Genomic DNA, 12,909 nt, shown 5'->3' with positions numbered 1-12,909 from the left:
TCTTTTGATTTAGCATTGTGACTATTTTTAGTCCTACACTTAAAGTCGTGCCAATGGCCCCATTGGCTTGGGTTGATTTGCATCCATAGACCAATTGATATGAACTGCTCTTATCGTGTTGCCAATGGGAACACTTTTGTGAGAAAAATAATTCACTTGAACAAACAAAATAGTTATAGAAATACTAGCAAAGCAATTAAGTCACTTTGTAAACTATTTAACTACTCAATTAATCTGAAACTATAATTTAAATTGTTTGATTTGACTATCAATTGCTTTAGTTTCTTAACTTGTATTAAACTTTTATGTCCTTTTTTTTATGTTTTCACTCAGTCTTGGCTTCACATTATCAAATAAGTTAAAGGTATTTAAAAAAAACTGCTCTGGAGATAATTATCAAAAGACAATTAAAATTAATGATGCATGGTAGACACAAGGATCCATGTATGTGTTATCTCCTATGTAAATTTCGAGTTCATTTACTTTTCAAACATCTAATATTTATGTATACAGATTGCCAAAAAGGTTCAATTTTTTCGTTTTTTCCCTTCTGTTACTATTCAAACCAAAAAAGAAAGGAATTATTAAATCTCAAGGATAGTAATTTGAAAGAAATGTTTAGAAAGTTGAATCCACTTTAATAGAGATTTCTTTTGATTACAGTTAGCCTGGTGTCCCTTCTTTTGGATTAATTTTCGCCCCGATTAGACGACGATTAGATAGTCGTTAAAGGATTGGAATAGACATATGTATGTATGCGGGATTATCCTCAGAGCAGGATTAGCCATAAAGCTGGATTAGCTAATGCTGCGGGCCCCTCCCTATCAGCTGATTCAATCTTCATTCATTTACAAAAACCAAACTCTGAGCAAAATAGGTTAATTCACAACAATTTTTTTTTTTTTAAATCAGAGAACTCTGAATTTTACTTTGTGAAATTTTAGCCGATTGATGACTAATTTGAATGCTCTGAAATCGAACTTAAACTGGAATCTATAGTCACAATAATTGTCAATGCCAATGAGCAGCAAAGTATTCCAACAATTCTTTATTTCATAAGGCTCTAATTTAGTAAAGTTTAGTTTTAAAGTATTACAAGTATTAATGCCTTTATTTTAAAGTCAACTCTTAGATGAACTGGTTTTTTTGACCTAGGCCTTAACCATAAATCTGCATCTCGGGTTTGTTGTGTGGTCACCAAATTGAAGTCCAACCGCATTTATGCAACGAAACTCATTCAATCGTAAAGTTTCCGCACCTTATAAATTGTCTTGTTCGCCAAACAATCGGATAACTAGTGGAGACTTTGCCATCATGTGGCACTTGGCACTGGGTTTGCTGCAGCAGCTGAGTGCTGCTCCAGCTATTGTTGTGGAACGAAATAAGTTTGCCTACTACAAAGTGCCCGTTCAAATGCTTGAGCAGATGTTGATCAGTAGCAGCAGCAGCAGCAGCAGCCACAATTCAGATCTGTATCTAGTGCTCCAATGTCCACCCAAATTGGATGATATCATACCCAAGCCAAAGGATATGCTCAACTGCAATGTAATCGATGAGTACAAGGAAATGTGGTCGGACAAGGTTAAAGGGCCAAAACGGAAGAAGAATCAACGCCTGCATATGATGCCATTTCGCATAGTGATACGTCCCTTGAATCCCCCGGTTATGCGGAAACGAAAACGTCCGAAACGGGAGCAGAAAAGGAAACTGGATAAATCTCTTAATGAGGTTATGGTCGATAGTCCGCTGAAGCATCTAGGTGGTCCTCATATAAGGCAAAAGGTAGTGAAACTCTCCGCGGATCGTGGGAAATTCAAGCGTGGAAATAGCTCCAAGGGTTTCCAGCATATCTATCATCGGGACGAAATATATAATGATCACATTTTCTATGATGAGCTGCAAACAGATGGAGAGTATCATAATTATGGCAAGCAAAAGATCCTTTCATGATTTCACATTCCAAAATGAAAGTTCTAAATAAAAGGTTTTATTTATTGTGCAAGATTCTTGACTCTTGTGTGTTTATCGTAATAAATTGAAGTAGTTAATACAAACTATGCATAAAATACAGGAAATGCAAAACTTGTTCAAGGTGATTTTTTTCCCTCACTCAAGCAAACTGGAGCCATAAATCTCTGGTTGAGTTAAAAACATGTCGTCATAGGAAACTCTATCGAATATTGTAGTAAGAAGTCCCGTGAATGATATTTTAAATTCAGTGATTAGCCCAGGCTCTAAATCATTCCAAAATTCTACCCAATGTTCGTTAAAGGCACGATTTAGAGCTATGGTTAGATCTGAATTCTCTTTATACAAATCATCCATCCAGATGATCCAACTGAAAGAACATGCCAACCAAAATATAGTATGAAAAGGCTATTCCTTCTACAAACTTTACTTACCGATCAATTTTGACATTTGGCACCAATGAATAGATTTTCAGGAATCTTTTATCCTGCCTGTACTCCACAAATACCTTTATGATCAATGTCAATTCGAAATTCTGAAAATCTGATATTAGTTTCCCAGTTGAATTGGCTTTGAATAACAAGAATTGGCCCTCCATGTCATAGTTAGCCTCGTGCAACAGACGAGGAATGCGAGCCCTGATCTCAATTTGCTTCTTAGTGGGATCCCGATCGAATCCATCGACATGGATAATTGTGGCATTATTAAAACCCTTATTGATATTATCTCTCAAATGAAAATTTAACCATATGGGACCTCTAGTTGTAGTATTTAAAACAGAGACGAGATTAAAGTGTGTGACATCGAGTGGTGGCAGACCTATTTCCAATATGCCCTTGGGATAATGATGTATAATTTCATTGATTGTTCGTATCAAGCAATTCGAGTCACCGAAATGACATTTTTCTATATTTTTAGCTGAAATGAAGATTAAAGCCATTGTATTTTAATCGAAATAGTTGCATAACTCACATACGAAGTTCGATGCCAAGCGAGAAAAACTCATAGAGAAGAACGTGTAAAATTAGTATAAGCAACTTGTTCATATTGAATAATAGTCAACAATAAATGGAACCTGCAACCTCAATGATAAATCTCAACTAAATATGGCGAATAGATGCCAAGTACATCGAAGTATTGCATTGGAATTGTTAAAAATTTACGTAACCGGTTTTAGTAATTTGCAAAACACACATATTTGAATCAATTCTTTTTCAACTATTTACTTCAGTCTCAGTCTCATCCGGGAGAAACATATCATCGTAGGCAATATTATTAAATATATCGGCAATTAAGTCCCGAAATACTCCCGCAAATATTTTTAAGTTCACCGGCTCCAATTCGTTCCAGAACTCAATCCAATTCGAATTAAATACTTGATTTATGGCCCATGTCAAATCGGAGTTGTCAGGAAAAAAGTTATCCAACCAGAAGATCCATCTGAAAACACAATTAAATATATTCAATATATAAATAAATTATCCTTCCTTTAGTCTAAAAAACTCACCGATTCAATGACACTCTGGGCACCAGTTCATACATTTTTAAATATCTTTTATGATTACGATACTCCATGAATACTTTCATTTTCAATGTGAAATTAAAACTTTGAAACTCGGACTGATATTCACCCGTGGAATTCATTTCCACAAGCCAAGTGCGACCCTGAGACATGTATTTACCCTTGTGTATTACACTTGGAATATGTCCATGAATTTCCATATACGATAATGTTGGATTTTTGCCAAATCCTTTAATATTCGTTATGGTTGTGTTCTCAAAGCCATAGTTCACTTGTTGATATAAATCGAATATTAACCAAAATGCACCAATTTTTTCATCATTCCAATATTTGAAATCCTTTAAGTCCACAACATCAATTGGTTTTAGCCCGATTGCCGGTATGCCACGCGGAAAATTTCGTATAATGGCATTCGCCGTGTTAACCAGACACTCTGAATCCCCAAAATGACATTTCCTTATCTCTTTGGCTGCAAAAATAGAAGCGGATATAGATATTAAAAGTTTCGACTTCAAATGTTAGTTAATCTCTTCAGTTACCTACGCCATAATTGGGCCAAAGATATTGTTAGACACTGCAGAAACCATGCCAAAATTAATATATCACGCATTTCTACTTATAAGTATGTATATGTGATGGCTTCAACAGTTGCCAATGAAATGAAAATTCTATTGATTCTAGCCACTGGCACTGAATTAAACAAATTGATTTCCATAACAGGTAAACCATAGCAGAAAGCTCTTTAAACCAGTTATAGAAACTAAGTAACTAACTAAGAGCTGCCTTATTGCATTTTAATTTATTGAAATTAATGCTATAATTGTCTACTTTTACTTTAACAATTATTGTTATTATCATATAGTATCGAGCAGCAGGTATGCACTAACAAAGCGGTGCCGGATTAAGTTTGTGAGGGGCCTGAAAACCCCAAATATGCATTTTCGGGGTCTAAATGCTTATAAGAAGATCACACAGTCGATCCTTTTTTGTGTTTCAAATGATTCTACGTTCATCAAACCGCAATCCAAGGACAATTACCTACTTTTAAAATACTCCAAGACATGGGAACTATCTCCTGTCTTTGGCACTTTTTTCAGGCTTTATAAAAGACAATTAAATAAATATCCAATCCAATTATTTTGGAATATATATTATCTAACTACATGGCCATAAACCTGTTCCCAATTAACACAAGAAACTTTAAGATGTTTTTTTTTAGTAATTGAAAACAATAATTAGCTTTTTAATAGAATCTCCGTGTGTTCCTCCGCGTCGTCGTGATCGTCGTCTTTATCGGCAAGGAATAGATCATCGTATGGTGTTTTTTGAAATACATCTCCAACCAAATGAGTGAAGACATCAGTGAATACATCCAATATGGCCGGTTCCAGTTCATTCCAAAATTCAACCCAATTTGAATTGATAACTTTGTTAACAGCTGTCGTTAAGTCCGAATTCTCGGGAAAGAAATCTTCAAGCCAAATTATCCAACTGTCCAAAAAGAAGAAGAAGAAGAAGGTATTTATAACAGATATCTATGTATATATAGTCATTCATAGTTATGGCTTACCGATCCAAACTAACTCTTGGAACTAATTCATAAATTTTTAAATAACGCTTATTATTGCGATATTCCATGCGAACTTTTAGTTTCAAAATGAAATGAAAATTCTGAAAATCCGATGTAGATTCGCCTGTGGCATTCAGATGAACCAGCAAAATCTGTCCATTTGCCAGATATTTACCCTTGTGTATCAGACTGGGAATATTTCCATGTATCTCCATATATTCAGTAGTTGGATCTTTGCCAAAGCCAATTAATTTCGTTATTGTCGTGTTTTCGAAGCCATAGTTGACCTGATCGTACATTTTGAACTCAAATTTAATGCCACCAATATCAGCTTGATTCAGAAGTTCCGTATTATTTATATCGACAACATTTATCGGTTTCATTCCCAATGCGGGTATGCCCCTTGGATATTTTTGTATGATATCATTTATTGTCTTTGTCAGACATGTTGTATCTCCAAAATGGCATTTCTTGATATCTTTGGCTTTGAATAAAATGAGTTAAAGGCATTTATTTAGAAAGAGAATTCGATAACTCACTTAAATTCTGACTTTGGCACACATTAAAATAAATAAACTCTACACTCAGGATGGCAAATATTATTTTCCACATTATTTCTACCGATCTAGAAGTAATTCCCACAGCAGTTGATGGCTTTATAGTCTCTGGGGAACCTTTGAATATAGTTTACAGCGAATGCATTAGGAATTACAATATCGAACCGGTTTTCGAAAGCTTTTTTAAACTTTAAATTGTTGTAAACTCTTTAGGAATTTATTTAAAATAATATATACATATATCTATCTCTATCTCTATTTTTATTTCTATTTCTATTTATTCATCATCTTGTAGGAACAAATCATCGTAGGGAATATTATGGAAGAGCTCATCGATCATATCCATGAAAAGGGTAGTAAATAAACGCAATATGCTCGGTTCCAATTCATTCCAAAATTCTACCCAGTTTCGATTAAAAAGATTATTAACGGCCAAGGTTAGATCAAAATTTTCGGGAAAGAAATCATCTAACCACTGAATCCAGCTGTATATTTATAATAGAGAGAGAGAGAGAGAGACAACTTATTAATATGGACACATCGACTTGAATATATAGTTTACCGATCCAAAGTTATGCTGGGCACCAATTCATAGATTTTCATATAACGCTTATTATTTCGATATTCTGTACGAACTTTCAGTGACAAATGGAATTGGAAATTAAGAAAATCGGATACCGAATTTCCAGACGAATCAATATTCACCATCCAAAGCATGCGTCCCTTGGCATTATATTGACCCTTATAGATCAGTTTGGGTATAGTCCCAGATATTTCAATCTTACTCAATGTGGGATCTTTGTCAAAGCCTTTTATTTCCGTTATGGTGGTATTCTCGAAGCCATAATTAGTCTGATTGAACAACTCGAAATAATACCAAGCCACGCCTACTTGTGAATCGTTGACTAGCACCCAATCTGGTACGTTAACCACATCGAATGGTTTCAAATAGATTCCCGGTATTCCTTTGCGATAGTTTTGTATCAGAGCATTGGCTGTCTCCTTTAGGCACTGTCCATCCCCATAATGACACTTGCTGACTCCGTTGGCTTAAAATGATTTAGAATAACAATACATTTTGATGTTGGACTGGTTCACTCACGTAGCTTTTGACATTGCAGACCACTTAGGAACACGAGGCTCAACAATATTTGAAACAAATCACGCATATTTCCAATTCTGATCACAAACAAATATGCACTTGCATAGTTCACGGAAGGCATTCGATGATTAAAACTGCTAAGTAACTTTGTTAGAACAATTATGAGGAAATCGAAACCTGTAGCGAATATTATCATAACAAGTTCTCTCTGTCATTCGTATCTCTTGTAAATAAGTTTGTTTGTAATCTGTATACAAAACTTGATCGACATGTAATTGAATTGAAATTTCAATTAGAATTGTTGCCGGAGAAGCTGAAAAAGCTTTTTAAGCTCAGTTTATATCGATCGGGTCTATAGAAGTACTTTAAGCCAACTAAAGGAAATGGGTATTAAAAATTTGCAAGGAACAGGCAGAAGGAATTGTCTTTAACCCCAAAGACTATATAGACTTATATTCTATACATGAACAAAGCAAAGGAATTATGTAAAGAAGATTTAAATATTTTACCATTTAAACATAGATTTGTATTTACTAGTAGCTTAGTAGCTAGTTTCATCAATTTAAAAATTGCCATTGAATATTGAATTGAATAACTTAATAAGCATCCTCAGACAGGAAAAAATCCCTATACGGTACAACAGACAAAATACTATTTGCTAATGAAATGAAATTTTCCCGAAAGATAGTCACGAGAGTGGGTCTTACTTCGGGCCAAACCTCTTGCCAATTTTCATTTAACATTTCATTAAGCACAATTGCCAGATCGGTATTATTTGCATTTGTATCTGTTAAGTCAAATATAGCCCTATGAAAAAAGAAATAGAAAAGTAAACCTAAGTTCCATAGAAAATATGCATATCAATGGTACATACCGATTAAATTTTGTGGCGACATCCAGATCATAAAGTTGAAGATGTCCATGATTGTTCAAGACAAAATTATTCTTTAAAATAAATTGAAAATTCTGAACCTCTGCCAGTCCACGGCCCGTGGCCGATGCAACAATGGCAATGATTTTCGTTTTTAAACTATAATCCAGCTTGGCCGCAAGTCTCGGTATTTTACCATATATATCAAGGGACTTCTTTTCCCAATTCGATTTAACTTTAGTGATTGTTGTATTCTCCAAGCCGTAGACCATAAAATTTGTAGCTTTCACCTGATACCAAATGGCTTTCTTCTTATCGTCCTTCACGATTGCCACATCGGGCACTTTGACAACATCCAATGGAGGAATATTGATTTCAGGCAGACCCTTCTTACCATAGTGGATTGCCAAATAGTTCAATAACTTGGTAAGGCATTTGCCATCTGAGAATTTACATTTCTCCACATCAGAAGCTAAGTCAAAAAGACAATATTAATAACAAACCCGTCGATGCGGAAAGAGATTGTATTACAAATATTAACATACGTAGTTGATAGCTTTGAGCCAGGTGAGCAGCAGCCAATATAAGAAATATACAACTTGTCTGCATGATATTCATCGGAAAACTACTCGATCGTGTTATTCTAATAAAAACTTAAACCCAATTTCACGATGTCAGTAAGCTGAAACTAGTTTTTCTTTTTAATGAATACTTAAAGGTGCATAATTCTCCATAGAACGACAGGAATTATTTACTTATACCTTGTAATGAACGACAGCAAGCATCAAGTCGGTAAAAGTCGGTCTATTTAGCAAGAGACATAATCAACATTAAAAAAAAATTTAATAAAATAATTCATTTCCACAGGGTATCTCTGTTAACGACCTTAATAAACAAATGCAAGTGTATTATCATTTAACAGCAACTCTTTAAATCATTTTGTCGCCTATTAAATATTAATAAGCTTTACAACTAGATTATGTCACAGCGGGAGACTAAATATTGAATTAGTTATAGTTTAATCATGATGCACATCACGAATATATCTTTAAGAAAATCAAAGAAGAATCAACTTTATATACTGATCAATAATATATATATTGGGGAAAGTTGGGCTAATCGGCGCATTTTTCTTTAATCGTTCATATATCCTGATCGAATCCTATCAAATGGACACATAAATGAAAGACTAATTCACTATGTAACTATTGATCAAAGATACATTTAGATGAGCTACAAGAGAGTTTTCGCACATACCCAAGAGTTTTTATAGGTTTTGTGTTTTATATCATTAACAATGTTGATTGGTTTAGACCTCCATTTCGACTGTTAACTTCATCGTCTGTTTGGCAAATAGATACATAAATGCTATAGTATTCTGATCCGTATGATTCTGGCACATGTATATGTAGTACCTACTAATGTTGACCGTAAACTAAAAGATCATTAAAAGGAATATTAAGTACGTCTATTACACCCTCCACTTAATCTCGGCGATCACATTATTTGCAAATTTTTATACAACTAGAACAAATTGAAACCTATAACCCATATTATCATAACAAGTTCTGTCTTATTTAAGTCCGTTAGTCGTCAATATGCCACTTAATTCTCTACTTGGTCTAAGGTCAATAAATTTAAATTTAAGAAGAAATCAACGTGTTTCAATATTGAAATGATCTCAGAGAGATAAGATTATTATTTTTTCAGTTCAAGTGCCTAGTGTTGAATTTTATATATGTATAAGCAAAATCGATTTATTATAAATTATCCAAAAACGTATCTTCGGGCAAAAACAAATCCTTATACGACACTGAAGACAATATATTATTTGCCAATTCAACAAAATTTTCTCGTAACAGATTTTCAAATATGGGCTTAACTTCAGGCCAAATCTCTTGCCAATTTTCATTTAACATCTGATTGACCACAATCGCCAGATCTGTATTAACCGAATGTGTATGTGTCAAATCGAATATAGCCCTGTAAAAATAAGTTTTATTGGGACCCGGAATAACAATGAAGAATTATATACATACCGATTAATTTGTGTTGTCACGTGCAGTCTATAAATCTTAAGAAATCCATGATTGCTCACGAAACTGTTTTTTAGAATAAATTGAAAATTCTGAACCTCTGCTGTCCCATGGCCCGTAGCATTAAAAACAAAGGAAATAATCTTTGTGCTTAAGCTATAATCCAATTTGGCCTCAAGTCTCGGTATTTTACCATATATTTCAAATGTCTTTTTGTCCCAATTCGATTTAACTTTAGTGATTGTTGTATTCTCCAAGCCATAGGCTATGACATTCTTAGCTTTCACCTGATACCAAATGGCTTTCTTCACATCATCTTGTGCGACTGACACATCGGGTATATTGACAGCATCCAATCGAGGAATATTGATTTCAGGCAGTCCGATATTACCATAAAGTTTAATCAAAGAATTTGATAAATTGGCGAGGCATTTTCCATCTGAGAATTTGCACTTCTCGATATCAGGTGCTAAGTATGTATGTCGGGAAGACAATGTTAATTAGAGATTAAGACACACACAGAAGTTAATTACGTAGTTGATAGCTTTGAGCCAGGCGAACAGCAGCGACTATAAGAAATATGCAACTTATCTCCATGATGTTCCTCGGTAAACTATTCACCGAGTTGTGATATATAATAATAATACGTGATACTATTTACGCTATGGTAAGCTTAAACTAGTTTAATATCTTAACACTTAAAGCTTTCTCAGAATCCATAGACAAACAAGAATCGTTCAGTCATACTTTGAATCTAAAGGGTGTAAAGTGTGTATTGTGTTAGGGAATGACATAAAACTGATCACCATCCAACACTTATGGCCCATTTGGTAAGATGTTTATTACAATTTTTGAGGATCATTTCGAAACTTCTGACCCTAGACTCTAGGGTCTCCATCGTCTTTGGGCAAAAATAAATCATCGTAGGGCATTCAATTTATCATTGGCAAATCCAATAAATTCAAATTCAGACCAAAATTCATACCGATTTTCGATTTTGTTTTGCTTCAAATAACATCGGACTTTTGTTATTGTTGTATTTTCAATTCCATAGGCTGTGACATTAGTAATTTTAACCTGATACGACAATGGTTTATGCGGATCATCATCCACGAATTGGGTGTCGGGTATTGCGGTTTTACCAAATTGTTGAATTATTCTCTTTAGGCCCTTTGCATGGCATATTTCATCGCTAAACTTACATCTATTTAGGCCAGATGCTGTCAGATTAAAGGAAAAGCTCTACAAACTAGTATCGTTAGTAGAGAATAAAATATACATTACGTAATTCCAGTTCAAAGATCAATTGACTAGCCGATATTAGAATAGATAGCCAAGTGAGCTCCATGATGTTCCTTTACCAACTGATCTTAGTAGTGCCGTAAACGCGTAATACCGGCTATAACTTTTACGAGAGCTCTAGAAAACATACAACTGATCTCCATGATGTTCCACTTGGTACTTATCGGAAATAAAACTTACTTTTATTTCTCTCTATTGGTAATCTCAAAGAAGTTCATTTGTTTAGTAGTAGAAGCTTTTAATTTATCTCTGGACTATGATGGCTTTATGTGGTTTGATGTCGGCAACGATTAGAACACGAAAAGCTTAAACTAGTTTTAAACTTACACACAAATCAATCCTTTACAGTTTTAGTGGAAATTAAACTACTACTAAACTATTAACTATTTACTAACTATTTACATAATTTTAAGTATTGTTTTTTTAAATGAATTTAAGTTCATTAGTTACATAATTTATTAAGAATTTAATTAATGCAAATGCATTTTTATTTCACCTCTACTTAATGACTTGTACCTCGATTATGATATGTGACTGGGGACATTTCTTAGCCTTCCCTTTTTTCTTTATATCGGAATTGTCAACTTGAGAATTCTTTAATGTAGCCAACTAATTTTAATCTCTAACTCTAAAAGGCAATGATTTTATTTTCCATTTTCTAAGTATTCATTCATATTCGGGCAAAAAGAAATCATCATATCGCGCTTGCAGGTTGGTGAATTTATTATTGACATATTCAATAAAATGTTCACTTATGACCGACTTAATGATTGGTTCGAATTCAGTCCAAACTTCTTGCCAATTTTCATTCATCCATTGGTTGACAACAATGGCAAAATCGGAATTATAAGTGTGCACATCGGTTACATCAAATATGGCTCTAAAAATTAAACAAGGGAGTCCTATCAGAGACCTTTATTAAAAACATAAATACTCATCACATACCTATCAATTTTGGTGTTAACAAACACCTTGTAGAGCTTCAGGAATCCTCTATTGGTGACAACAAGATAAGCCTTTATAACGAAACGAAAATTTTGTAGTTCCGCTATGGCTTGACCCGATGCATTGTAATATGCTGCAATTACCCTGGCATGCACACTGCTACGCGTTTTTCCCACTATACTTGGTATACGACCATATACCTCGACTTTCTTTTGCTTCACATCGCTTCTCACTTTGGATATTGTTGTATTTTCGAATCCATAGACTGTGGCATTGCTAATTTGTACCTGATAGGACAGTGGTTTGCGCGGATCCTCCTCAACGAATTGAGTGTCGGGCAGTTCAACTGTATGCAATGGGGTCATCTCCAATTCGGGTAACGGCCACTTGCCAAGGTATTTAATCACTTTATTCAAACCAATTTCAATACATTTGTGATCGCTAAACTTACATCTATTCACGAAACTTGCTGTTGAAAAGTGGAATATATAAAAATTCAGTCGAATCGGAAATCTTTAATATCACGTACGTAATTGTAGTCCAAAGACCAATTGACTAGCCGATATTAGAATAAATAGCCAAGTGTACTCCATGATGTTCCTCTGCCAACTGAACACAGTGATTTGTAAACGTTTTATCTGGTTAGCTAGCTTAAGTCATTAACGACCACAAAACAGAAAAGCTTAAACTTGTTTCTATCTATGAGACAATCCTTTAAAGTTTTAGCTGGAAATCGACACAAAACTAATTATAGGGTATAATAATATATTTTAATAACAATCTAATTGTGTAAATTTCAAATATCAAAAGGCTTACCATACAAATACGTCGACGTTATGAACATATTCCAAACGTTTATAAATAATTGGCAATGTTTATAAAGGAAATCTTCATTTGGATTACTCGTAGGGATCCGAGTCCAAATGGAAGCCATTTTGATCTGATTTTTTAAAGCTTTATTCGAAAATAATGTCAACTTAATTAAAATAATAACTGCATTCGTTTTTGCAGTGCTTTGGCTTTAACAAAGTATTTA

The 12,909-nt window shown here is 34.1% G+C and overlaps 4 protein-coding genes and 1 long non-coding RNA gene across 5 annotated transcripts; 1 reads left to right on the top strand and 4 right to left on the bottom strand.

Annotated features, from left to right (window-relative positions):
• The first annotated feature begins 1,314 nt into the window (after positions 1–1,314).
• LOC137585915 (uncharacterized) lies at positions 1,315–1,950 on the top strand. Its single transcript, XM_068301942.1, has one exon. The coding sequence runs from the start codon at positions 1,315–1,317 to the stop codon at positions 1,948–1,950; it is 636 nt and encodes a 211-aa protein (XP_068158043.1).
• An 884-nt stretch (positions 1,951–2,834) lies between these two features.
• On the bottom strand, positions 2,835–4,156 carry LOC137585191 (protein takeout-like). The gene is made up of 4 exons (XM_068300867.1): positions 4,034–4,156; positions 3,476–3,959; positions 3,195–3,408; positions 2,835–2,886 (listed from the first exon to the last, which is right to left on the bottom strand). Exons 1-4 carry the CDS (start codon positions 4,098–4,100, stop codon positions 2,875–2,877), a joined length of 777 nt encoding a protein of 258 aa, XP_068156968.1. The 5' UTR covers positions 4,101–4,156; the 3' UTR covers positions 2,835–2,874.
• A 569-nt stretch (positions 4,157–4,725) lies between these two features.
• Positions 4,726–5,359, bottom strand: LOC137585914 (uncharacterized). The gene is made up of 2 exons (XM_068301941.1): positions 5,061–5,359; positions 4,726–4,981 (listed from the first exon to the last, which is right to left on the bottom strand). The coding sequence occupies exons 1-2, from the start codon at positions 5,357–5,359 to the stop codon at positions 4,726–4,728; spliced, it is 555 nt and encodes a 184-aa protein (XP_068158042.1).
• A 453-nt stretch (positions 5,360–5,812) lies between these two features.
• Positions 5,813–6,914, bottom strand: LOC137585176 (protein takeout-like). Its single transcript, XM_068300846.1, has 3 exons — positions 6,720–6,914; positions 6,180–6,666; positions 5,813–6,102 (listed from the first exon to the last, which is right to left on the bottom strand). The coding sequence occupies exons 1-3, from the start codon at positions 6,838–6,840 to the stop codon at positions 5,895–5,897; spliced, it is 816 nt and encodes a 271-aa protein (XP_068156947.1). The 5' UTR covers positions 6,841–6,914; the 3' UTR covers positions 5,813–5,894.
• Positions 6,915–11,633: 4,719 nt separating this feature from the next.
• On the bottom strand, positions 11,634–12,476 carry LOC137585351 (uncharacterized). The gene is made up of 3 exons (XR_011033550.1): positions 12,403–12,476; positions 11,874–12,342; positions 11,634–11,808 (listed from the first exon to the last, which is right to left on the bottom strand). It is a non-coding gene; the product is annotated as an uncharacterized lncRNA (long non-coding RNA).
• Between the last annotated feature and the right edge of the window lie 433 nt (positions 12,477–12,909).

Source organism: Drosophila tropicalis, unplaced genomic scaffold (assembly GCF_018151085.1).
Source record: "Drosophila tropicalis isolate 14030-0801.00 unplaced genomic scaffold, ASM1815108v1 contig_878, whole genome shotgun sequence".
In the NCBI taxonomy this organism is placed as follows: Eukaryota; Metazoa; Arthropoda; class Insecta; order Diptera; family Drosophilidae; genus Drosophila; species Drosophila tropicalis.
Note: the sequence above shows the minus strand (reverse complement) of the source record. Positions and strands in the feature narration are given on the sequence as shown.